Source organism: Diabrotica virgifera, chromosome 5 (genome assembly GCF_917563875.1).
Source record: "Diabrotica virgifera virgifera chromosome 5, PGI_DIABVI_V3a".
Taxonomy (NCBI): domain Eukaryota; kingdom Metazoa; phylum Arthropoda; class Insecta; order Coleoptera; family Chrysomelidae; genus Diabrotica; species Diabrotica virgifera.
The window spans coordinates 137,277,794-137,303,657 of NC_065447.1; the positions used below are offsets into that span (position 1 = coordinate 137,277,794).

Consider the following 25,864-nt stretch of genomic DNA (forward strand, 5'->3'; position numbering starts at 1 on the left):
CTGACACCGATCGTTGTACTAAAATATTTTTTTTTTATTTGATTTTCATAATTTGATCTGATAAACAGCATCACATCTCTAATAATATCCATAAGAATCCATCCCTATAATCTCTAGAGACTAGAGCTACCGTGGTATTTATATGTGTTAGCTTCCTCCAGTGTGTTTCTCATTTTTTTTATCATTTTATTTGAGTGAAATCTCACCATTCTATGAATCGACACTATAGTGTTGCTACAAGGCAACTGATGGAAAAATACAGGAATAAAGAGACCAACGCTCATATGGTATTCATTGATCTCGAGAAAGCATATGATAGAGTTCCTCGAGAGATTCTGTGGTGGTCAATAAGAAAGGAGTCCCTGGCGAATATGTAAAGATTGTGAGAGATATGTATGAGGGAGTAACGACTAGTGTTAGGACAGGTATGGGAGAGACTGATAAATTTCAGGTGAAAGTAGGATTGCACCAAGGCTCGGTGCTTAGTCCTTATTTATTCTCATTAGTTTTGGACCAGATAACAGCGAAACTACAGGGTAGTATTCCTAGGTGCCTAATGTATGCTGATGATGTAGTGTTAATAGGAAATAGTGACAGAGACTTAGAACAAAAACTGGAACAGTGGAGACAAGGTCTGGAGGAAAAAGGTTTAAAACTGAGTAGGACAAAAACAGAGTATTTGGAATGTTCATTTAAAGATGGAGTTACTACAAATAAAATGGTATCTTTGGATGGTGAACTGATTGTGAAAAGCAATAGTTTTAAGTACCTAGGATCGGTATTACAGAGTAATGGAGAAATAGATGGAGATGCATGCAGTAGAATTAGGGCTGGATGGATGAAGTGGAAAGAAGCGAGTGGTGTGTTGTGTGACAGAAAAATTCCAATGAAGCTGAAGGGAAAATTCTATAAAACAGCCATAAGACCGGCTATGATGCACGGAACTGAATGTTGGGCAGTGAAAAAGAAAGAGGAACAACGAATGCATGTGGCGGAAATGAGAATGCTTAGATGGATGAGTGGAGTGACAAAGAAGGATAAAATTAGAAATGAGTATATTAGGGAAAGTCTCGGTGTGGCACCAATTGATGCCAAAATGAGAGAGCATAGGTTAAGATGACTTGGTCATGTTCAACGTCGAGACGTTAATCACCCAATACGAAGAATAGCTGAAGTGCAGATCCCTGGAAGGAGTAGGAGAGGAAGACCAAAGAAGACCTGGGGGGAGACGATAAGGCAGGACATGTTGGTAAAGGGGATTAACATTGCTATGACCCAAGATAGAGTTGTGTGGAGAAATGCAATTAGGGAAGCCGACCCCGCATAGGGATAAGGCAAAGATAATTATGATGATGAGATATTTTTAAATACTTTAAATTAGTCTGAACAAGTTATCCTCGAAAAATGCATAGTTTTCCCGTCTTTTGACTTTGAAACTACAATATTTAGCATTTGACGAAGAAGAGCTAACATATAATGAAGTATAGCTTGATTACTATTAGTCGTAAAGAAGATTAAAAAAGGTTTTGTTTTTTTTTTCAAAAGCTACATTTTTGTTAAGTAAAGCTGTTTCGATAAAACGAAAACTTTTGGAGTTTTAGCAGAAGACTTATTAAAAACATTGATTTTTTCGATATAAAACTAACACTTTGGTTTGCGGTCAAAAAATAATAAAAAATTTCCACCCCCGAGATGGGGTGGCAACCACCCCCATGGTCTTTTACGCCTTTCGGTATCATATAGATTTTGATCCTTGGACTATCAACTACTTATCCTTAAATTTTCAAGCAAATCGATCCATTCTGTAAAAATTGCGAGGTTTTGTCCTATTTTAAACTTCATTACTTGGACTATTTATTAATAATTTCTCGGATTAAAGTTCAGACAATCATATGTTTATTTATAAGGTGATACAGTAGCGATCAACAGGTAGCCAAAACGCGTTCCAAGATTACGGCTGTAATTTTGAATATTTTTTCGAGATATTTGGCACACGTATTCGTAATATAATAAAGAATGGCGGTACAGAGCCCAATTTGAAAAATATATTAATATGTGGAAATTACTCTGTAATTAAATAGAACATTAAAAAAACGAGCCTGTACCGCCATTAAGAAGAACAAAAAAATACACTTTCTTCAAATAAACTTTTTTATCCGATGCCTAATTTTGTGTCATTTTGGAACTACTAATGAAATAAAAAATTTTAGTAGTTCCAAAATGACACAAAATCTAGGCATCGGATAAAAAAGTTTATTTGGAGAAAGTGTATTTTTTTGTTATTCTTAATGGCGGTACAGGCTCGTTTTTTTAATATTGTATTTAATTACAGAGTAATTTCCACATATTAATATATTTTTCAAATTGGGCTCTGTACCGTCATTCTTTATTATATTACGAATACGTGTGCCAAATATCTCGAAAAAATATTCAAAATTACAGCCCCAATCTTGGAACGCGTTTTCGCTACCTGTTGATCGCTACTGTTTCCTCTTAAAGAAAACACAGTTAATTTTAAGGTTCTAATAGTCCAGGTTTTCAGGCCGCTCCCGTACGGAAAATTTTCTGATTCGGCTTCTTTTGCGGATTCCTGTCCCAAGATGTCGCCTTTAAAAATCTGAAAGGAGCTGGATGGAATTTTTTTTCAATAAATTATTCAAACATTTTTTTTAAACAAATGCTAAAAACAACTTTTTGTTTCGGAAAACATTTTTTTAGGTTTTTTTGAGTGATACTAAATAAAAAAGATCTCTTGTCATTTTTCTCAAAAGTTTTTGAATTATAAACTATTTAAATTAAACATTTTTGAGGCTTATAAACTCATATGTAAATTAGTAATTTTGGGGTTGTTAAGTTTCAAGATTCTGAAGAGTAATCGATGCATATTTCAATTTAGATCGTTGTTTTTAGTTGTTAATTATGCGCGTCCACTCGATATTTAAGCCGCCTCGTCGCGCCACACTATATGGTGCGTCTCTGTCTCACTATTACTTACGAAAAATTCCCAAAAAATACTTGACATTGATTAAACTTTTGTAATTTATTATGGTCTAAGAGCTAGCAACGTTTTCGAGAAACTATTTTAAGACAGCTGATTCTTTCATATATTGTTCCCTATGCTTCCTCGAACACCGTACCGGCCATCTGGCTTCTGATACAGGTTGCGTTCATTACTGCGCAGCACACCTGTACAGGTAAATACAAAATCAGGGTGATTGATTAGTGTGATAAAGCTTAGTAGATCCGCTTTAGTAATAGAGAGCAATAAAAGTTAATAACAAAACTTGTAGCCAACTTTGAGCTTCACATTACAAAATTAGTTGGAATGTTACAGGGTGTTCGATATCATAGTGGCAGACCAAACTTATGTTTTTTTAAATGGAACACCCTATATTTTATTTTATTTTCGAAGTCGTGTTAACTTATCCATCACAAAAAATTTAAAGGTTTGTTATGTTATACAGGTTATTTACAAAGTTATAACCAATGTTCTACGAAAATCGTAATAAGTTCAGCTCCCTGTATAAATAAAAATAAGCACAACAGCAATGGTTTATTGATGCCATATTTTTTTGTTGATTGTCAAAATTTATAAAAATTGTTGATATTGCTAATTTTCTTTATATCGAATACAGGATGAGTCATTACATCAGTACATTATTTTCTCAGTAATTTTAAATAGAACACCTTAATTAATAACTTGCTCTGAAAAATGAAAATATCTCGAAAACTAACAAATTTAGACATAGGGAATATTATACAAAAATTACAGTACGGTAATGATACTTTTCGATGGTGATATAAAATACAGGGTGTTCCATTTAAAATTTCTGAGAAAAGAATGTACTTGCGTTTTGACTCACTCTGTATTCGATATAAGGAAAATTAGCAATATCAACCATTTTTATAAATTTTGACAATCAACAAAAAAATATAGCACGAATAAACCATTGCTGTTACGTTTTTCATAAAAAATTGGTTATAACTTTGTAAAAGCCCTACATAACATAACAAACCTTTATATTTTTGTGATGGGAAAGTTAAGAGAATTTCGAATATAAAATAAAATATAGGGTGTTCCATTTAAAAAAAAAACATAAGTTTGGTTTGCCACTATGTTATCGAACACCCTGTAACATTCTAACTAATTTCGTAATGTAAAGCTGAAAGTTGGCTACAATTTTTGTTATCAACTTTTATTGCTATCTATTACTACAACGGATCTAGTGAGCTTTATCACACTCATCAATCAACCTGTATATTGAATTTAAATTATTTTAGGACGAAACATTTTTTTGTCATTACTTTTTAAACCACAAAAATGTCAGGCAATTATAGTTCATATTTTCTAATAATGTTTAAAAAGTAATGACAAAATAATTTTTCGTCTTACAATAATTTTAAATTCGATATGTTTACCTTTACAAATGTGCTGCGCAGTAATGAACGCAACCTGTATCAGCAGCCAGATGGCCGGTACGGTGTTCGAGGAAGCATAGGAAAGAATATATTAAAGAACCAGTTGTCTTAAAATAATTTTTTTTCCGACGTTATTATTGGTATTATTGGTATTAGTATGGTATAACTAGACCCCAACCCAGACATCCAAAGTGAAAGTTATCCTCCAACACCAAATTGTTCTATATGGTCCACATAATGTTCAGAAAAAAGTCACACCATTTTGAGCGTCGTATTTGGGGAAGAGAGGGGGGAGAAATCGGTAAATTCGTAGTTTTTACGTTTTTCGTCAATATTTATAAAACTATGCGGTTTAGCATGAACAGCCCTCTATACAAAAATATTCTACATTAAATTTGAAATAAAAAAGGCTCTATGCATAATCCTTCTAAAATGAACAGTTCCAAACTTACGGAGATAGTATAGTATAATTGGTCCAAAAGAAGGCCTAACCCAGACATCCAAAGTAAAAGTTTTCCTCCAACACAAAATTGTTTGTGTTTGTTCAGTAAAAAGTTACATTTGAGCGTCCGGTTTGGGGGGAGACGGGGGAGTCGGTAAATTAGTAGTTGTTTTACGATTTTCGTCAATATTTCTAAAACTATGCTTTAGCATAAATTATGTTCTATACACAAATTTTCTACATAAAATTTAAAACAAAAAAGGTCCAATACATACTTGTTATAAAATCAACGGTTCTAGAGTTACGAAGGGTGAAACGTGGAGGTTTTCGATACTTTTTATATATTTTGGGCAATTTATAATATTACTGATGAAAGAAATTTTCTTTAACAGGATTGTGTTTTGTAAAGAAAATTTGCTATTTCAGTGGCCGATGGTATGTTAGTGATAAGCCCTTGAAGAAACGTCAATCTCACCACCCAAAATCATCATCAATTTCCCAAATAATATAAAAAGTATCGAAAACGTCCACTTTTCACCCTCCGTAACTCTGGAACCGTTGATTTTATAACAATTATGTATAGGAGCTTTTTTGTTTTAAATTTTATGTAGAACATTTTTAATTTAATGTAGAACATTTTTGTATAGAAGGTTGTTCATGCTAAACGACATAGTTTTAGAAATATTGACGAAAAACGTAAAATACTACAAATTTGCCGATTTCTCCCCCCTCTCCCCCCCCCCCAATCCCGACGCTCAAAATGGTGTGACTTTTTTCTGAACAGTATGTGGACCATATAGAACAATTTGGTGTTGGAGTATAACTTTCACTTTGGATGTCTGGGTTATACCATTATTTGGATCAATTGTATCATACTAATTATTATTAACACAGTTTTTTCTAATAATTTATTTAGTTAAATTATTGCCAATGTGCAAATACGCAAATGCTTAATAACTAATTTAATGTCAAGGATTTGTTGTGAATTTGTCGTGTATGTACAGCTGCGGCCATTTTGGCCCATTTAAACACACTTTTTACGTCAAAGTGGCGTTAATTACCACTGGCGGACCCAAAATAATGTAAAAATGAAGGTGTAAACTAGTCAGTGACTGCAGCGCACCGCGACGGCTTGAAAATCGAATGGACGCGCATAATTAACTACTACAAAAAGGGCTGTCTATTAACAATGAATACATTACAAACTTACAGAACCAATTTTTGAGTCAAACCAGCAATCAACCAAAATAAATAATATCTCGCCTTTTCAAACAAAACAACGTAACTTTTCTTCCAATTTAAAACAATCTTTCTCTAACAACAGGTTTTCTTTAAAAAATCACATTAACGCCATAAAATCAAAACTTTTGATCGAGTGTCGAACCTTACTTCAAGTCGCGCCGACGCAAGCAACAGCGTTGACAGTGATATCAACTAAGAATTTACAGGTATGGAGTGTTCACAGAAATAGTGCCTTCATTATCCACGGCCTCTAAAAAATGATGGTAAAGTAATAAAAATAATTCCCTCTTACCAATCTTCATTGTTGAAAATTTTGTAAGTAATCAGAACCACTTTACATCCTAATTAAATAGTCTTAAATCCCCGCTGTGTTTTTTGCTTGGTTTACTACTTAACAAAATTATACGTAAGGAGAGAACCATAAATGTGAATATACATGAATCTAGGTACATATTCGGTAGGTAATATGGATTGTCCACCTCTAAGTAATTATAAAAATTGAAATTACGGGTTCTTTTTTGGGGATCCCTATTGGAACAAACGTTTTATAAATTTATTTAAGTGACGGACTCTTACAAAAGAACATTTTTTTTAAACCTTATAACTAATTCAATATACTTTTTGTATTTTATTTAATAAGTTTCATTTTTATGTAGGTTCTGCATAAAATAATGCTTGGAAAAGCGTCGTTGGAGCACCCAGGTGGTCTTAGTCAGCCGAGCATAAACGACGACTTCGACCCAAACATCCTTGCTGACGATTTCGAGATATCGGAAAAAATATCGTCTTCAAAAAATAATCAGTGTCAAGATGCAATTAAATTATGCGCAAGGACAATTCTTTCACATCTAGTCTCACATCTGGGCCATTTCCCAATGGCTATTGGTGCTACGCGACTCAGCTCACTTGTTGCGGAACACGATGACGTACCTAATCTGAGTTCGGACGATTTGTCAACAAGTATTTTCTCTGCGTCAAATATACAAGTAAGCAAATTTTAATGTAATATAGATGGATTCGACCGTTACAAAAACGAGATATTATAGCTGTTTATCTTAGGTATGTCATTTAGAATTGAGTTATATATGTTACAGTTGAAGTTGATTATCAGTTAGAGTTGACTATACCTAGTTCGAGTCAACTCAAACTAAGATGAGCAGTAAAAGTTGGTTTGAAAAATTAAATTAAATTTTTACTAGTTAAAGTAGCCTCTTCCTAACCCTTGTTAGTAAGTAGATCCTGGGAAAAAAGAAATAACTCTTATTCGTTTGACTTGAATATTCTTTGAGACTATGAGTGCTTTTTTTATGAAGGCACATCTCCTTGTTGTGACTGTTATCAACTTATCACGATTTGAACATACCCATTTACCAATAACATTTTATTTCTAGAATTTGTGTATAGATAGAATATGTTATAGAATAAATGTTTGCATTTGTGTTGGTTCTACTTCTTAAGATTTTCAAATACTTAGCAACAAATAATAAAAACTTTATTTAAACTATTATTTATTTAACTGTTGTTCATACCCACAGATAAATTAGCTGGACTTGAACCGTCCAAGCAATCAATTCTTACTAAATGGGATTGGGAAGAGCATACTTTTCCTAGTTGGAGTCTACTTTTACTAGGAAATGTTGAATAAAAATCTTCATTTTATATTTAGAATCAACTTTTACTAAAACCATCAAGAAGAACTACTTCAAAACAATTCGTATTCAAACAGTTCTTAGATTGGAGGAGATATGTGGACGATATACTTGCTTGACAGGAACTTCACCAATTCTTATCATACATTAATTCACTCTATTGAATTTACAATACGAACAGAACCGAATCAATCCATAAATTTTGTAGATTTAAAAATTATCTAATAAACATGAGTTATCAGTATTTCATAAACCTACCCATACTGACGCAACTATACACAATTCATCATCCCGTCTTACACAACATACATTAGCAGCCTTCCATAGCATGTTACATAGATTAACAGAAATTCGCATCTCAAAAAATAACTTCGAGATAGAATTGAATACCATTAACAAAATAGCAGTAATGGGTACAACGAACAAACAATGAACAAATTTGTAAACCAAAAACTGCATAAAAAAAGCTCTGAAATTAGTCTTCCCACCACCAGAAAAACCCAGTACCCAGTCTGTTACATATACAGGCAAGATATCAACAAAGATAGCCAAACACATAATAAAGGAATAACACCAGTTTCCCAACAACAACTTGTTTCCAACATCAAATATGAGCCCATCAGAATCAAAACCTACTAAATCATAAATTTTTCGTTTTCCCTTTTTTACACAGTTTCAAAGTTCAAGTATCTATTAATGTACAGGCATACGTTTTCGGCTCAAATCCACCATTTTATAACATTTATTGATGCCACTTTGATTAAGAATACTTTTTGGAATTAAGAATGTCGAATACTTTTTGGAAAATTTACATTTTTAATGTTTTTTAGTCTCCTGAAAAATCTCATAAAATGGATCTAACAGGTTTTGATTATATAGGTCTCATATATTAAAAACAATACGAGCCAAAAGAGAAAGCAATTGTTACAGCGTGGTGTATGCAACCTGACATGTGATGACTGTCCAAAAACTCACATCGGTCAAACTGGCAGGATCTTTAACAAACGTATAGCAAACACAAAACGGCTTTGAATAATAGAAAATCTGATTCTACGTACATACATCATCATAATCATTCTTTTAATGAATACTTTCAAATTCTCCGTATTCAAAATAAAGACCTTAAGCTATTTTTATTAGAATATATGTATAATAGAAATTAATAAATTAAAAAATGCATATATATAATTCTAAATGACCAACTTGTGACAAACAGCCTCCTCCTCAACTTATTCAGTTAAAGACTTTAAAGTGCAGACACACACTAAAATCCATCTCTTGAGAAAGGCACTCTGCCGAAACAGCTATAGTGACATTAATTTGTAATACTTTTTGTGGAAGTTATGAACACAAAAGGGTTTCAGTGTTTTATTGTTAGATTTAAGTGGAAAGGCGCAAAATATCGCCTGTCAAAATTATCAATGTGTTTTAAATATATTATTTTTTTTTAATCCTCAGAAAACTAGTACGTATATTTGAAAAATTTAAACGCAGAAAGGTTACGTTATCTCCTAGGGCTGAAAGTCCCTTAGAATAAATAAAAAGTTACTTTTGAATGAAATATTTGCATTTAAAAAGCACACTAAATTTTCTCTTTTATTTTCACACCTGTAACTTACTAAAATAAACATTATAGAAGTTTTCAGGGACTTTCGGCTCAGTAATAATGTAATCTTTCATTCTGCGTTAAAATTTTTCAAAAATATTTACATATAAGTTTTCTCAGGATTAGAAAAAAATTAATACATTTAAAACACATTGAACATTTTGTCAGGTGACATTTTGCGCCTATGCCCTTAATGTAATACTCCAAAGATCTAATGAAAGAAATATTTACATTGCTCTTATTTTAGCAAAAACACATTTTTTATATTTTTAGTTGTTCATTTTGTCCAAAAATATAATTGCAAGCTTGGTCGAGCTTCCAGCTTTAGAATTGCCAGAAGGAGGAATAACAGCTGGTCTATCAACTGCTGACAAGCAAGTAAGGGTTATTTTACGAGATCTATCCGGAAAATCAAGTTGGGATGCTTCCATTCTATACAAAAATCCGGAACATATCAAACAACGAATAGATCTTGACTTTCAAAAGTCTCAGACAGATAACGTTGATAGTGGTATTCAGATGGAAAGTTTGATGGTATCATCACCATTACATAATTTACCACAAAGAGCTATACGACATAGACCTCCTAGTGTTTTACCAGATGTTTCTAATGCAGCGCCTGATTTGGACCAACTCGATGATGTACGTATATTTATTTATTAAGTGGACTTTTATTATTTAAATTTGAAAAATAAATCGTTTTTTTTTATAAAAACAAACCTTTTATAATAGAAATACTGTCCAAAAATTTTATCAAGAAATTAGAAATAGAAACGAAGTTATAGCTGTATTTCTAACGGTACCTACCTGAGCTAAAACTCATTTGTATACAACAACGCGCGCGATGCCTGACCTGTTCAGCTGCAACTTGATAGTTGAATTCTAAAATTTATAAGAGAGCACGAACGTGTTTTATATTACTGGAAGGACGCTGCACACATCTTATGGAAAATATGTCACTCAAATGAAATAAAATTTACATGAATAGATTGGTGTCGAGATTACAATAATTTCGTATCATTGCGCTAACTCTGAATTTTGAGCAATAACGGTGTAAATTTATATCAATAAATCTAAAATCAAATGGGAGTGTATGTGGGCCAAAAAGAGAAAAAAATTGTAATTCGGTACTCCATAAATCTTTCTGAGGGATTAAGGCAGAGGCGTACTCTTATCTTTTAGATAATAAAGTAGGTATAATTTTGTCAGTGGTATAAAAGTATATACTTCTTCTAATCGGCTAAGCCAGGGGTCGGCAATCTTTTGAGTCGGAAGAGTCAAAAATTACAATTTCCAAAATTTCAAAGTTTTTAAAGAGCCACAATTTTTTTGTCAACAATAAATAGTACTCGCATACATAAAGTTCTTTGATAAAAAATTAATATATTTATTCATATGTTTATAGTGTTTTTCACATATTTTCAAACATTTCATTTATTCAAGTAAAAAAATTATTAAAACAACCAATTACTCACTTACAACACTAACTTGTACCTTGTACTTCAATGACAAACAATTGAGCAAATAATCTCAATGGAAAGTTTGGCTTTGTATGGTTTTGGAAAGTTTGGATAAATCTGGCTCATAACTTCTTTTTGTTTCAAACATGACTCTAAATTTATATTTGTTAGTTGGCTTCTTAGTTTACTTTTAATAATTATATTCGTGCAAGAGAACTCCTGCTCGCAAGAATATGTCGATCCGAAATTAATTAGCACTGCAAATGATAACTTCTCCACCTCACTGTAGCAATCTGGAAGACTATTCCATGCGTCGAATATAAGACCCTCAATTCGCAGCATTTCTTTCAAAGCTGTCTACTTTTGTTGCGTTGCGTATGTACATACATTTCTGGACCTCCAACTCTTCCAACTTGCTTTGAAATTTTGTAAATTTTCCACTCCTTTACTTTTTAAATCGATCAATTGCATTTCTGAAGATCCAGTATCAATTCCAAATGGGTCAACGTGGATTTCGTTACTATTTGTGTTGAGAGGATTTACTATAAATGCTAGAGTGGTTTTGTTGGTTTTGAATTGTTCAAATTTACCAGAAAATTCATCTTTAATTTTTTTTGTAACTGTGCTGAAGTAATTCGTGTCAACAGTGGCACTGGTTTTATCGCGATATTGCTTTAGAAATTGAAAATGAAGTAATTGCCGCTCTGAATATCATCTGAAAAAAGAATTAATTTTTCTTCAAAACAAACCAATTCTTCCACCAAAACATAGGCTGGGTTTCCCTTTCCTTGCAGTTTTAGATGGAGCTCGTTTAATTTCGCTGTGACAGTATTTCGCTGAGACCACAAAGTACAATTTTTGCAACCATTTGTCGTTCCCTAATTCAGGGTGATTAATGCCTTATTCATTTAGGAATGTATTTATTTGATTCGAGCACAAAACAAAACGTTTTAACACCTTACCTTTGGAAAGCCATTGTACTTGATTGTGAAGAAGGAGGTCGGAATACTGATTTCGTTTATGAATTCTTTAAACTGACGATAGTAGAGTGCTTTTGACAAGATGCTATTAACAATCTTGATCACCAAATTCATGACCTCAACTATTTCGGCTGGAAATGTTTGGGCACAAAGCAGTTCTTGATGTGAATTTCGTGATTTATTTTGCTTTGAAGAATCGATGGTGCCCCTTTATGTCTTCCTGTCATACTTCTGGCTACATCTGTTACTATTGAAATTATTTTATTTAAATCGATCTCATTCTCTTCAAGGCATTTTTACACGGCATTCGCTATATCTTCCCCTCTAGTTTGTCTCGAGAGCGGTAGCAATCCCAGAAGTTCTTAACTTCTGGGAGTATAGGTTACTGAGAGGATCGGTGTCTTATCCTCGTTAATCGATTCAGAAGGCTTTTTAAATGTTTGTTTTTGGTAAAATAAATAATATTTGCGTGTGGAACTAAAGAGCCGCAGCTTCACATCGAAAGAGCCGCATGCGGCTCGCGAGCCGCAGGTTGCCGACCTCTGGGCTAAGCTCACACTTGGTAAGCTCTTTCACTTGTCTAGAAAAACACTCATTTGTTTCAATTCAGATTGAAGGTTTTATTTGTTTTTTTGCCATCATCAGTAAATCAGTTACTGATGATGGCAAGAAAAATTTAAGTTATTGCAATTTCTGTTGTTTTATTACAAATAAAAAATAAAAGAAAATGTAGAATTATTTCATAATTGGGTATAATGGATTTAAAGGGCGCTAAAGTATGTAGTAAAGTATATTTAATATCATACACAGAACAGGTATATTACCTAAGGAATGGCTTCTATCAACATTCGTGCTATACCGAAAAATAGAAATGCCAGACAATGTTGCGAACACCGTACCATCAATCTAATGTGCCACATACTCAAAGTATTTCTAAAGATTCTTCATCGTAGAATACATAAAAAGTTAGAACAAGCCATTGGACAAAGTTCGGATTTAGAAATGCTCAGGGAACCAGAGAAGCATTATTTGCAGTAAATGTGCTAATACAGAGATGTTTAGATGTAAACCAGGACATCTATGTCTGCTTCGACATCGACACATGGGATATAATAATAGATAATAAATAATCTGTATTATGAACAAGAAGCTGTCATAAGAATAAATAATTTAAACACCAATAAAATAAAAATCAAAAGAGGCGTTAGACAGGGCTGTGTCTTGTCGCTATCACTGTGTAATACATACTCAAAAGAAATATTCAAAAAAGCAGAAGATGAAGTAGCAGGCATAAAAATAAATGGCCTACCCATATGTGAAATTAGATACACTGATGACACAATACTAATAGCAGAAACTATTACAGATCTACAAAGAATTTTAGATAAGATTGTTGTAACGAGTGAAGAATTTGGTCTGTCACCAAACATAAAGAAAACAAAACGCATGGCTATATCAAAGGAAAATATTAGAAACATCAATGTACACGTAAATAATAAGACGATAGAACGAGTCCAGAATTATAACTATCTAGGGACAAAAATTAGTGAAACAAACGATTATACCAAAGAAATCAGAATTAAAATAGATAAGGCTAGAAGTGCATTCACTAATATTAAACAAATATTATGTAGTAGAGACCTCAGCCTAAATCTTAGAAAGCGAGTACTAAAATGTTATGTATTTTCTGTTCTTTTGTATGGTGTGGAGACATGGACTCTTGATAAACAATGTCTCAATAGATTGGAAGCATTTGAACTGTGGACATATCGAAGAGTGCTGAGAATCTCCTGAACAGACAGAATAACCAATGAGAAAGTACTAAGAAGAATACAGAACAGCAGGGGGATACTGGATTCCATCAAAATAAGAAAACTTCAATACTTGGGTCATATAACACAAGGAAGGCGCAGCATAGGTAGGAGAAAAATGTCCTGACTGAGAAATCTCAGAGAATGGTTTGGATGCAGCTCAACTGAACTCTTTCGGGCTATAGTGTCAAAAGTTAGAATAGCACTGATGATTGCCAACCTTGATGATTGCCAACCTTGATGATTGCCAACCTTGATGATTGCCAACCTTGATGATTGCTAAGAAAAGTATGTCCCGCATGACAATTATCTGACCTTTAAAAAGAATCTGGTCTCCTAAAGTGAAATCATGTTCATTTTGAATTTGTGATTTTAAATCAAATTTAATTCTTGATGAAATAGGATCTTTGTCTATGGCATCTTTAATACTTTGGTAGATCATATGTTAAGATTTCTTTTATTGATTCATCTTTTTTATTTCTTTTATTTCTTTCATGGCAGACTTATTAAGGTTGATTCATGGCAGATAAAAAAGATTAAAGTTGATTAATAGAACCTTAAAATGTATTCTTTAAAGTGCACTTTATTTTATTTTGAAAATGAAATAGACAAGTTCTTTTTGAGAAAATTAAGGAAAACAGAACGAGAACGGAAAAATATCAATTAAAAAAATGTTCATCCAAAGTCATAAAAACTTTTTTCTGTACAACTTACCTAAAATACATTTAATGACAAGCTTAAAACCAATTAATGTAAATTTTTTTTAAAACGCCTATAAAATTGTAAAACTTGGGTAATGTTGTAAAACGTAGTGTTTGATAAAATACACATAATAGAAAAAAATAGACCTTCAGCCACCTCCAAAAAAAAAAAATTTTTTTGAGGTTATGTACACTCAACCTGTAGATGTATAAAAAATAGACATGTTTTGTAAAAGCCCCAACAATGCCTATGATTTTTTTGAAATTTTAAAATTCCTTGCATCCCTCCGAAAAAAAAATAAAAACGAAAAATTAAGTTTTTGATGGTGGGGTAAGGGAGAAGTGGATGGTGGGTTAAAATTAGGCTGAGTCTTATCATTTATTCACATAGAACTTAAAAAAATGAATAAAATTGAATTCTGGGAGTGAGGGAGGGTATCTTTTAATTTATTTATCCCGTCCATAAGTGGAAAGTTTGATGCGCCACTAAAAAGTGACGGCACAGTGTTCATACGTTTTCTTTTAGGTTCTACTATTTAAGTTTATTTAAGTTATAGGGTCTTTTCGTGCCTAAAATGATTAGCAAATTTTACCTATACCGGCTCCTAGTCTATTAAGTTTACTGTTTTTTTGTGAATAGTTACTTCAGTACCTGGGATACACGAGTCCAGAATGTCTAGAAAACTTCAACCAAAAGTTAAACGAACCAGCTGCACCTCCAATGAGTACTGATATAGAAAACGAAGCAATTGCGTCCGTTATTAGTCAGAGAAACCTAGAATTGGAGGACAGTAGGTTTTCTCAACAAATCGATTCAATGCTCGGACAGCCTGTCGAGAGACCCAACAGTAGGTCAGAGACTAGTTATCCGTCGTTCAGTAGCGTTGCTTACCAACAAAGTAAGTATTACATTTAATTTAATTTCTTGATCTTTAATTGAACCTAAATATTAACAGTCAATGTCTGTATTTTTTCAAACCTGTTTGTTACATACCTAAGCAACAATTATACCGACTCTGGTCGGTATAGAAATATACATGGTGTTTCATTAACAATTGTTCATATCGTAACTGGAGAAACCTGTTAGGATACTTTAACTAGTGTTAAAAGATAGTTTTCCGCTGTTACTAGAGGCGTGCTGTACGGATATATACTTCCTTTTCGCCCCTTTTACCCCATTACAATCTACGCCACTGTCGTAATAGTCATTTCAGCATGTTTTTTTTATTCTTCGTTACTTTTTACGTAAATATAATCCTTTTGTCTCAATGCGATAGAGTAAGTAGTTTTCAAGTTATTTGCGTTTTAATGTAATGGATTCAATAAAATTATGTATTTTAAACACATAATATTATTGAATGTAGTTTAAAATGCATAGTCTTATGGAATCCATTATCTTTAAACGCAAATAACTTGAAAACTGCTTTATCGCAATGAGACAAAAGGATGATATTTATGTAAAAAGTAACAAGGAATCAAAAAAACATGCTGAAATGATTATTAAGACATTGGCGTAGATTGTGAGGGAAAAAGGGGGGGAAATGAAGTATATATCCCTACGGCACGTCTCCTAACATGTGTGAACTGTGTGTCAAGTTTGAACAAAAAATATTAAAAGGGGCTTTAACAATAGGCTAAAATCATTTTAGAACATTTGTGATAAAACACTCTGTATCTCGGTAAGGAAGAATATTTTTTGTTTAAGTGTTTTGGGTTATAAATATCTTCGTATTTTGTGCTAAGGTTTCTCCAGTGGTCCCATGGACAATTATTAATGAAACACCCTGTATATAGAACTGGATTTGAAATCCTTTGTATTTATCTACCGTGCATATTGTCTATTGCATATTGTACATATTGTATGACACTATATAATAGTGTTAAATTATCGGGAATTGCGGTCTGTGGCTTAGATTGAAACTACATATATGTAATTATCTTGAATTCGATATTTCGATGATTATTTATTTTTCATCTTCATCAGGAACAAACTACAAAATTAACTAAGAATTAGGTACAAACATAATGTTATAATATTATAACTTACGAATTGCTGTAGGTATGTTATATAAAGCAACTTAGAACTACACATGTCGTTTTCACGAGAACAACCACTGAGTCAGGTATATTGTTTCGCATGTTCTGAGGCCTAAGAGCTCCATTATTGAGCCATTTGTTAAATATTCTGTTATTTTTAGAATTCTAAAATATTGAAATAAATGTTACTTAACCTGCTTGTATCTGTTTTATAATTGATTGAATTTTTATTTTTGTGTATGTGGTATAATTACATTACATAATTACATAATGATTAATCATGGGAGTGCCAAAGATTTATGAGTAAAAAGTTCCACCAAGAGAAAAGTAAACATTAGAAAAAATAAAGTCGATCAGCTTGAAGATATTATTCTTACTTAGTGTGGTATTTGGTTCGAAGTGCCAATTTTGTTCTAAAATTTTTATGATCAGGTTAAGGGGAATATTTGTGAATAGTGATATCGCATCTAGGGATATAAGTACATAGGTTTGAGAGATTGTAACATTATTAATTTGTTCGACAAACGTAAATGTATTTTTCACATTGTAGTTGGTTTGGTCTTCAAAAGTGACTTCAAAATTAACGGCAAAAAATATCAACAGTTAACAAACTTTAAAAACAGAAAGACACATAACAAACATTAACAATTCTAATCGACACATGTAAGAGTTGTTTATCGACCAGGTGAGCGATATGCACAGTGCAACATAAGTGAGGTAAGATTGATTAATGGAGACTGTGTGATGTTTTGGGGTGGAGTCTCCTTGACAGCAAGAACAGATTTGGTGTTGGTACTCAATATTTAAGTCAGGTAAATACTCAGATATTAAATTGGCCCACTCATAGTCCAGAAATGGATTATAGTGATTATTTATGGCATATTGTCGGTACAGCCCCTCAGTTCGTCATCCCCTTCCTGCTTCCCTGCAAGATATAGAAACTATGGTTATTGCTATCTGAAACTCGCGAAGAATTCGCTAAAGAATTAGAGGGAGAAACACGCGATATTAGGTTACGTTATATTTCTTTATATTTTTAAAGTTTTGTTAACTGTTTTTTTTTATTGTTAATTTAGAATTGTTTTAGTTAAAACCCATGTTAAAGAATAAAACCGTCTATTTTATTTGATTTTTAAGATATCAGGCAAATTCAAAAAAGTAAATGTTCACAAAGCATGAGACTACAACACGATTTTGATCTATATCCACCCGTGTACCTTGTCGTTCCTACAGGGTGCCTCAAATTTAGCATAAGGAAAACATTTCTGTTGTTCCACCCGGTATAAGCTCAAAAAAGAAATTTCAGTAAACATTGAGTAAACAATTATTGGTGGTGCAAAACTTTTGCGGTTGAGTTTATATTATTGATACTTTTTTTTTATAATCTATTTATCTATTTTTATAATTTTAGATATTGCCACCGTAACCGAACAGAACGCTTTCCAGCATTGTCGTCTTTTCTTTTCTCAATTAGGATTGGCAGGATGGGAAAGAAGGCAGCAGTTGCATTTACTTAATAAGACTGAGCGATTGTTAAGGGAGTTACGTAATTTAGACAATCAAAGTTGTCGAGAAACACATAAGGTAATTTCTTAAATCTATGTTACTAATTATAATCCAGTATTGTAATAAAAATTATGAAATATTCCGCGCCTAATATGATATAAATAAAATTTTGTTCTGAAGCTATTTTCTTGTGGCATTTTTATAATAAATTACTTTTAATGGGAAATAAGCCACAATTTTACCAAAAAAATGATTTTATTAACGTTTCGAAGCCCAAATCGGGTTTCGTTGTCAAAATACAAAAGTAGTATTTTGTATTTTGACAACGAAACCCGATTTGGGCTTCGAAACGTTAATAAAATAATTTTTTTGGTAAAATTGTGGCTTATTTCGCATTAAAGGTAATTTATAAATAAAATATTCCGCACTAATAAATAAAAGGTTAGTAGGAATATACAGTAACCGCCACGCTACTAGACACACGGATATATTGAGGTAATACAGTCCTGGACCTTTCACTGTTTACTTTTATGTGTAGTAACGTCTAGAAATAGAAAGTTGACATATAGAGCAGCTGTATTTTAATTTTATAGTTGTCATTTTACTAAAGTTGTAAAAGTTATAAAATATTGTAATATTTTTGGTGTTTGAATAAAGTTTTTTTAAAGCGGGGTAACAATAGTATTAATTAATGTATTTTTTGTATGGGAAAGAATTATTTTAAATAGTTTGATGACAGTCACATGACATGACAGGCATAAAAGTCACAGGTGAAATCGGGCTGTATTAGCCCATTCTTAGAAATTAGATACCCGTGTGTTTACTAGCGTGGTGCTTACTGTATATTTTTGTTATAATTAAATGAAGTGTTTACATTTGTATAACGGACTCCCCTCATTGAGTAAATTGACTTTTCTATCTATTTTATGTGTCGCTCTCGATCGTCACAGTTTTTCGTTTTACTAAAGAGAAAAATTAATACAACGTCACTATAAAATTTTCGTTTCACAAATGGAAATGTACTTCTAGAGAATAGTCTGGGCAGATTATCGGAGAATAGGCCATTTTTGGAAAATGTTATTTACCAGCAATTTTATTGCTGGAATCGAATCTTGTGATTCTATATAATAATATTATAGGTATGCAAAGTCTACAAATAGTGTGCTACTTTGTTTATAAACAAAATGGTGCCCCCAAATCGTGTTTTTTCAATTATTGCTCTATAACTCCAAAGATTTTAACTTTACACCAAAAACACCTCAATAAAAATTCACCGTAATTAAATTCTGCATAGACATGTTTTTCACGATTTACTTGGACGAAAATTTTCTTCGGAAAATACGGGTTTTTCCAACAAGATCTTTAATTTTCAACTAAAATTGTAGGTAATTAATTATTTATCAATCATTAAATAACTTGGTGACATAAGAGCCCTTTTGGCATAGATTATATTTCCAGAAGTCGATGGAAATTGAATAAACAGTTTAGTAACAATTAAATTGTTAATTAAAAATTTACGGTCGCTATAATAACCATAATAATTATGATACATAAGAACAACTATGATTTTTGTATAAAAATGCTCTATACCTATCTAATGTACTTTACAGAATTGAAATTGAACTATTTAAGTACTAAGAACTATTGTTTATAATATATTCGCCGTACATGCCGGTCAACTTTGACCGGCCGTATCTCAGGCACCACTCATCGCAATTAAACGTTTTTTCTTTTATAGGAAGCGTCATTAGTATGATAAAATTGATCCAAATAATGGCATAACCCAGACATCCAAAGTGAAAGTTATCCTCCAACACCAAATTGTTCTATATGGTCCACATAATGTTCAGAAAAAAGTCACACCATTTTGAGTGTCGGGTTTGGGGGGAAAGGGGGGAGAAATCGGTAAATTCGTAGTTTTTTACGTTTTTCGTCAATATTTCTAAAACTATGCGGTTTAGCATGAACAACCCTCTATACAAAAATATTCTACATTAAATTTGAAATAAAAAAGGTCCTATGCATAATCCTTCTAAAATGAACGGTTCCAAAGTTACGGAGGTAGTATAGTGTAATTGTTCCAAATAAACGCCTAACCCAGACGTCCAAAGTAAAAGTTTTCCTCCAACACCAAATTGTTCTATATGGTCCACATATTATTCAGTAAAAAGTTACACCATTTTGAACGTCGGGATTGGGGGGGGGGAGATGAAGGAGAAGTCGGTATATTAGTAGTTTTTTACGTTTTTGGACAATATTTCTAAAACTATGCTTTTTAGCGTAAACAATGTTCTATACAAAAATGTTCTACATAAAATTTAAAACAAAAAAGGTCCGATACATAATTGTTATAAAATCAACGGTTCCAGAATTACGGAGGGTGAAAAGTGGAGGTTTTCGATACTTTTTATATTATTTGGACAATTGATGATGATTTTGGGTGGTGAGGTTGACGTTTATTCAAGGGCTTATCACTAACATACCATCGGCCACTGAAATAGCAAATTTTATTTACAAAAAAATTTCTTTCATCAGTAATAATATTATAAATTGCCCAAAAAATATGAAAAGTATCGAAAACCTCCACTTTTCACCCTCTGTAACTCTGGAACCGTTGATTTTATAACAATTATGTATTCGACCTTTTTTGTTTTAAAGTTTATGTAGAAAATTTGGGTATAGAACATAATTTACTCTAAAGCATAGTTTTAGAAATATTGACGAAAAACGTAAAACAACTACTAATTTACCGACTTTCCCCATCTCCCCCCCCCCAAACCGGACGCTCAAATTGGTGTAACTTTTTACTGAACAATATGTTGACCATATAGAACAATTTTGTGTTGGAGGAAAACTTTTACTTTGGATGTCTGGGTTAGGCCTTTTTTTGGACCAATTATAATATACTATCTCCGTAACTTTGGAACCGTTCATTTTAGAAGGATTATGCATAGGACCTTTTTTATTTCAAATTTTCTGTAGAATATTTTTGTATAGAAGGTTGTTAATGCTAAACTGCATAGTTTTAGAAATATTGACAAAAAACGTAAAAAACTACGAATTTACCGATTTCTCCCCCCTCTCCTCAACCCCAAACCCGACGCTCAAAATGGTGTGACTTTTTTCTGAACATTACGTGGACCATATAGAACAATTTGGTGTTGGAGGATAACTTTCACTTTGGATGTCTGGGTTTGGGTCTAGTTATACCATACTACATGCCGCGTTCTTTCCAATACCGTTTTCATAACTTAATTTAGTCTAACATTTGCCGAGATATTCTATTTGTTTATAAGCCACAAAATCGTTTATAATTTTAAAATATTCCTGAGGCCGCTTAAATAGTCCAATTTAAATTTTGTAAAGTACATTGGATAGGTATACTGCCTTTTTATACAAAAATCGTAATGATTCTTATGTAACATAATTATTATGGGTATTTTAGCGACCGTAAATTTTTAATTAACAATTTAAATGTTGCTAAACTGTTCATTCAATTTCCATCGACTTCTGGTAATATACCAAAAGGGCTTTATGTCACCAAGTTATTTAATTATTAATAAATAATTACTTACCTCAAATTTTAGTTGAAAATTAAAGATATTGTTGGAAAAACCCGCATTTTCCAAGGGAAATTTTCGTTGAATAAATCGGGAAAAACATGTCTCTGTGCAGAATTTAATTACACTGAATTTTTATTTGGGTGTTTTTGGTTTAAAGTTAAAATCTTAGGAGATATAGAGCAATAATTGAAAAAACACGATTTGTAAAAACAACTGTTTGTATACTATAAAAAACTTCAAAATGCAAACATTCGACAAAATAACAGCAAAAAATTCAACAAACTAGCCACAAAAATAAACAAACCAAAACGTCAGAAATTGTACTTAAAATATGTGAAAGCATCCCCAATCGTATTTTTTGTACCTATCTCTTTTCAATGTACTGAGTCTAGATCGTTCATAAAAATAGCATGTGTTTTACTTAATAACAGGCGGTAGCTGGTTTGTCATTAGTTTCATGCGTGGAAGAGAATGATGCTAGATAAAAAGTATGTGTTTTATCTCGCCAGGTATTAATGACGCACGGGTAAGACTCGTGGACTCAAGTGTAACTAAGGAAATATTTAACAGGCTGATTCACTCAGTATTTACGGATGGGTCAGAAGCGTGGGTTATAGATAACCCGCACGTTATGTTTAACCTGGTACCGCTTACAATAGAATATTGCTTAGGTGAGATTATCCGTCACACCTGATTTCCAATTGTAGGGAAGGGGAGCTAAATACAAGAATTAAGGGACTGGTTCACAGGTGCACAAGCATCTCTCATTTGTCTCGCTTTTAACAGAAAACATACAGAGAAATGACATTACACACCTGTGAACTCTCAGAAGTCATACAATACCATACACACTCAGAAAAGTAAGGATTCACTTTTGGTTTGGCAAAGTTCTTGTGAGTTAACTTTAACAACGATATTCTTTAACAGAAATGTTTAAGAAGAAAACAACGAATTTCTATTGTGTATTAGTAAACCCTGGAGAGATGGAAATTGAAAGAGCAGAAGAAGAGAAGGAACAAAAAAATACTTAAATATATTATTATTATTAGAACTGACGGAAATCTGCTTGCTATATGTACATACATATTTGTTAATTTGTATATAGTTTAAAAAGAAATTTATGTTTTGTAGATAATAGGGAACTTGCATAAAATTTTAAATTCGAAAAATATGCTATAAATCACAAAAAAGAACGAAACATAATTTAAAATATACATATATCAAAGAAAAGTTGTTTTTGTCTTTCGTTTGGCCCCTAAAAACGATTAAAATCGAGAGAAAATTCAAATTATAGCAGCCAGCCCAAAACGCGCCCTCATTGGTCGTGACGTCTTATCATTATAATGTTTGAGGTCTGCGCCATTAATTCATTGTTTGATATTCGTTTACTTGTTGTAATCATTTTATGCTGTATCTCAGTTTTATAAATCTTTAGATAGTGGCTGTGAACTATATATTTATACAGGGTGGTGAATTGGAAAACGGGCCATAGGAAACTCAATGTAAAATTCTAAACTGTTGAATTCCTGCTTCCCTAATTATTCTACATCAAAAGACATGAGAAACTATTTGTAGAGGATTGAAATCTTTATTGAAAACAATTGTTAAAATTGTTCTACGAATTAAACACATTCCAAAATTTTCTAAAATATAATAAATTTTATCAAACTATTTGCCAAATTTAGGCCACACGCAGTGCAAGAATGTGTATAAGGTTGCCTTCGGTCACAATGAAATTATTATATTAACAATATTTTGTACTGTCAGTATTTTTATTTTATCGTTTTTATTGTTTAAAAAACAGTAAAGTCGAAAAGATGTCCTCAGTTGAGAAGAAAGTAGTAATAATAAAGATGTTTTATTCAGTCAATAGTTTGCGTACTGTCAGAAATAGTAACGTGTGGCCTTACTTTTACGCACTTACTTAGGTATGGCAAATGTATTCTATTTTTCAAAATTTTGGACTCTGTTTAAATCGTAGAACAATTTTAACTTTTGTTTTTAATACAGATTTTAATCCTCTACAAATAGTTTCTCATGTATTTTGATGTAGAATAATTAGGGAAGCAGGAATTCAACAATTTAGAATTTTACATTGAGTTTCCTATGGCCCGTTTTCCAATTCACCACCCGGTATACTATACAGGGTGTCCAGAAACTCTACCGACAAACGAAGACAGGAGATTCTTCAGATAATTTTAAGATAATTTAACCCAATTACTTAGTCCGAAAATGCTTCCTAAGGGAGCTAGAGCTCTTTGAAGATGGCGTCTTGTAATTAGTTTTTCTTAAATACCTCCAGAACGCTTCTATTTAGAAAAACAAAAATTGGTACGCGTATTTATCTTCAAGATATAAATCTAATCCATCTATTGCAAATGTCTAGTACCGATTATAGGCGTCCGTTTTGGTTAGGGCAACGGTTATTTTATCGAATAACTTTTTTATCTTTAACTTTTATGCATTTCTGACACTGGATTATTAAATTGTGAAATATTCTAGTACTAAAAGGTACTCTTGTTTTAAATCGGTAGGACACACCGTTTTCTAGAAAAATCGATTTGAAAATTTTTCGCTTTTTGAATTAAAAATAAAATTAAAAAAAAACTGTTTAGAAAGACGAAAACTGGTACATTTATTTATATTCCAGAGATAAATCGATTTTATTAATTGCGAATTTCTAGTACTGGTCATAGGGTCCGTTTTGGGTAGGTCAACAGTTATTTTATAGCATAACTTTTTTGTCATGAATTTTTGAGCATTTTTGACACTATATTATTAAATTATGAGGTATTCGAGTACTAAAAGTTACTCTTACTATATGTTGGTAAAATACTTCGTTTTTTGTTGAAAAGTTCTTTCAATTTTTTTTCAAATTAGTAAAAAGAAAAACTTTCAAATCGATTTTTCTAGAAAACGGTGTGTCCTACCGACTTAAAGCAAGAGTACCTTTTAGTACTAGAATACCTCACAATTTAATAATCCGGTGTCAAAAATGCATAAAAGTTAAGGACAAAAAACTTATGCGATAAAATACCCGTTGCTCTACCCAAAACGGACGCCTATGACCAGTACTAGAAATTTGCAATGGATGGAATCGCTTCATCTCTGAAAAGTAAATATGCGTACCAATTTTTGTTTTTCTAAATAGAAGCGTTGTGGAGGTATTTAAGAAAAACTAATTTCATGACGCCATCTTCAAAGAGCTCTAGCTCCCTTAAGAAGCATTTTCGGACTAGGTGAATTGGGTTAAATTGTCTTAAAATTATCTGAGGAATCTCCTGTCTTCGTTTGTCGGTAGAGTTTCTGGACCGATATATACCGACTATACAGGGTGTTTCATTAATAATTGTCCATATAGTAACTGGAGAAACCTTAGCACAAAATATGAAGATTTAACCTAAAACACTTAAATAAAATGTCATTCCTTACTGAGTTACAGGGTGTTTTATCTAAAAATTTAAAAACTATTTTTGCTCAGAATTTTAAAACTATTCGACGTATCCTTTTCATACTTGGCAGCAAGTATAGGTACTGTACAAACTCCTTAATTATGTTAAACAAACGTTTCTGGCTATTACCAGAGGCGTACTGCGGGGGAAAGTGAATGGTTGACCCTTTCCAAATTCTACGCCACTGGCGGAATTGCTGTTTTAGTTATTTTTGGATTCTCCAATACTTTCTATAAAAATAATGTACTCTTCGTTCGTAACGATAAAGTCATTAATTTTCGAGATATTTGAAGTTAAAAATGAAACGACACGGTTATTTTGATTAATGTATTGTGTCGCTTCATTTTTAATTTCAAATATCTCAAAAACTAATCATTTTATCGTTACGAATTAAGAGTATATTATTTACATAAAAAGTATTGGAAAATCAAAAAATTACACTAAAATAGCAATTTCGTCAGTGGCGTAGAATTTGGGAAGGGTCAACCAGCCACTATTCCCTGTCGCCTCTGTATCGTATGTAAAACGTCTTAGTTTAGTAGGGTGTACAGTACCTAAACTTTCTGGCAAGTATGATAAGGATACGCCAAATAATTTTAAAGTACTGGGTACAAATAATTTTTAAATTTTAATCATATGAATCATATCGCAAATTAATCAAAATAACTGTGCCGTTTCATATTTAACTTCAAATATCTCGATAACTAATGACTTTATCGTTACCAATGAAGAGTATATTATGTACGTAGAAAGTATTGGAGAATCTAAAAATGGCACTAAAGTAGTAATTCCTCCAGTGGCGTAGAATTTGAGAAGGGTCAACCATTCACTATCCCCTGTCGTACGCCTCTGGTAGCAGCTATAAACGTTTGTTTATCATAATTTAGTAGGGTGTATAGTAGTCTCACTTTCTGCCAAGTATGAAAAGGATACGTCACCGGCGAGAACATCTAGACATTTGAAATGTCTATAGGCCCCAGGTCGAGTCAGCCTGAA

The 25,864-nt window shown here is 32.4% G+C and overlaps 1 protein-coding gene across 2 annotated transcripts in view; it reads left to right on the forward strand.

Annotated features, from left to right (window-relative positions):
• LOC114336116 (ral GTPase-activating protein subunit alpha-1) overlaps positions 1-25,864 on the forward strand; it is a 208,858-nt gene that overhangs the window by 141,626 nt on the left and 41,368 nt on the right. For both annotated transcript variants that reach the window (XM_050650360.1, XM_050650361.1), the window contains 4 exons: positions 6,760-7,089; positions 9,632-10,000; positions 14,951-15,209; positions 17,759-17,931. In XM_050650360.1, the coding sequence (XP_050506317.1) occupies positions 6,760-7,089; positions 9,632-10,000; positions 14,951-15,209; positions 17,759-17,931 (1,131 nt within the window). The remainder of the gene's footprint in view (positions 1-6,759; positions 7,090-9,631; positions 10,001-14,950; positions 15,210-17,758; positions 17,932-25,864) is intronic.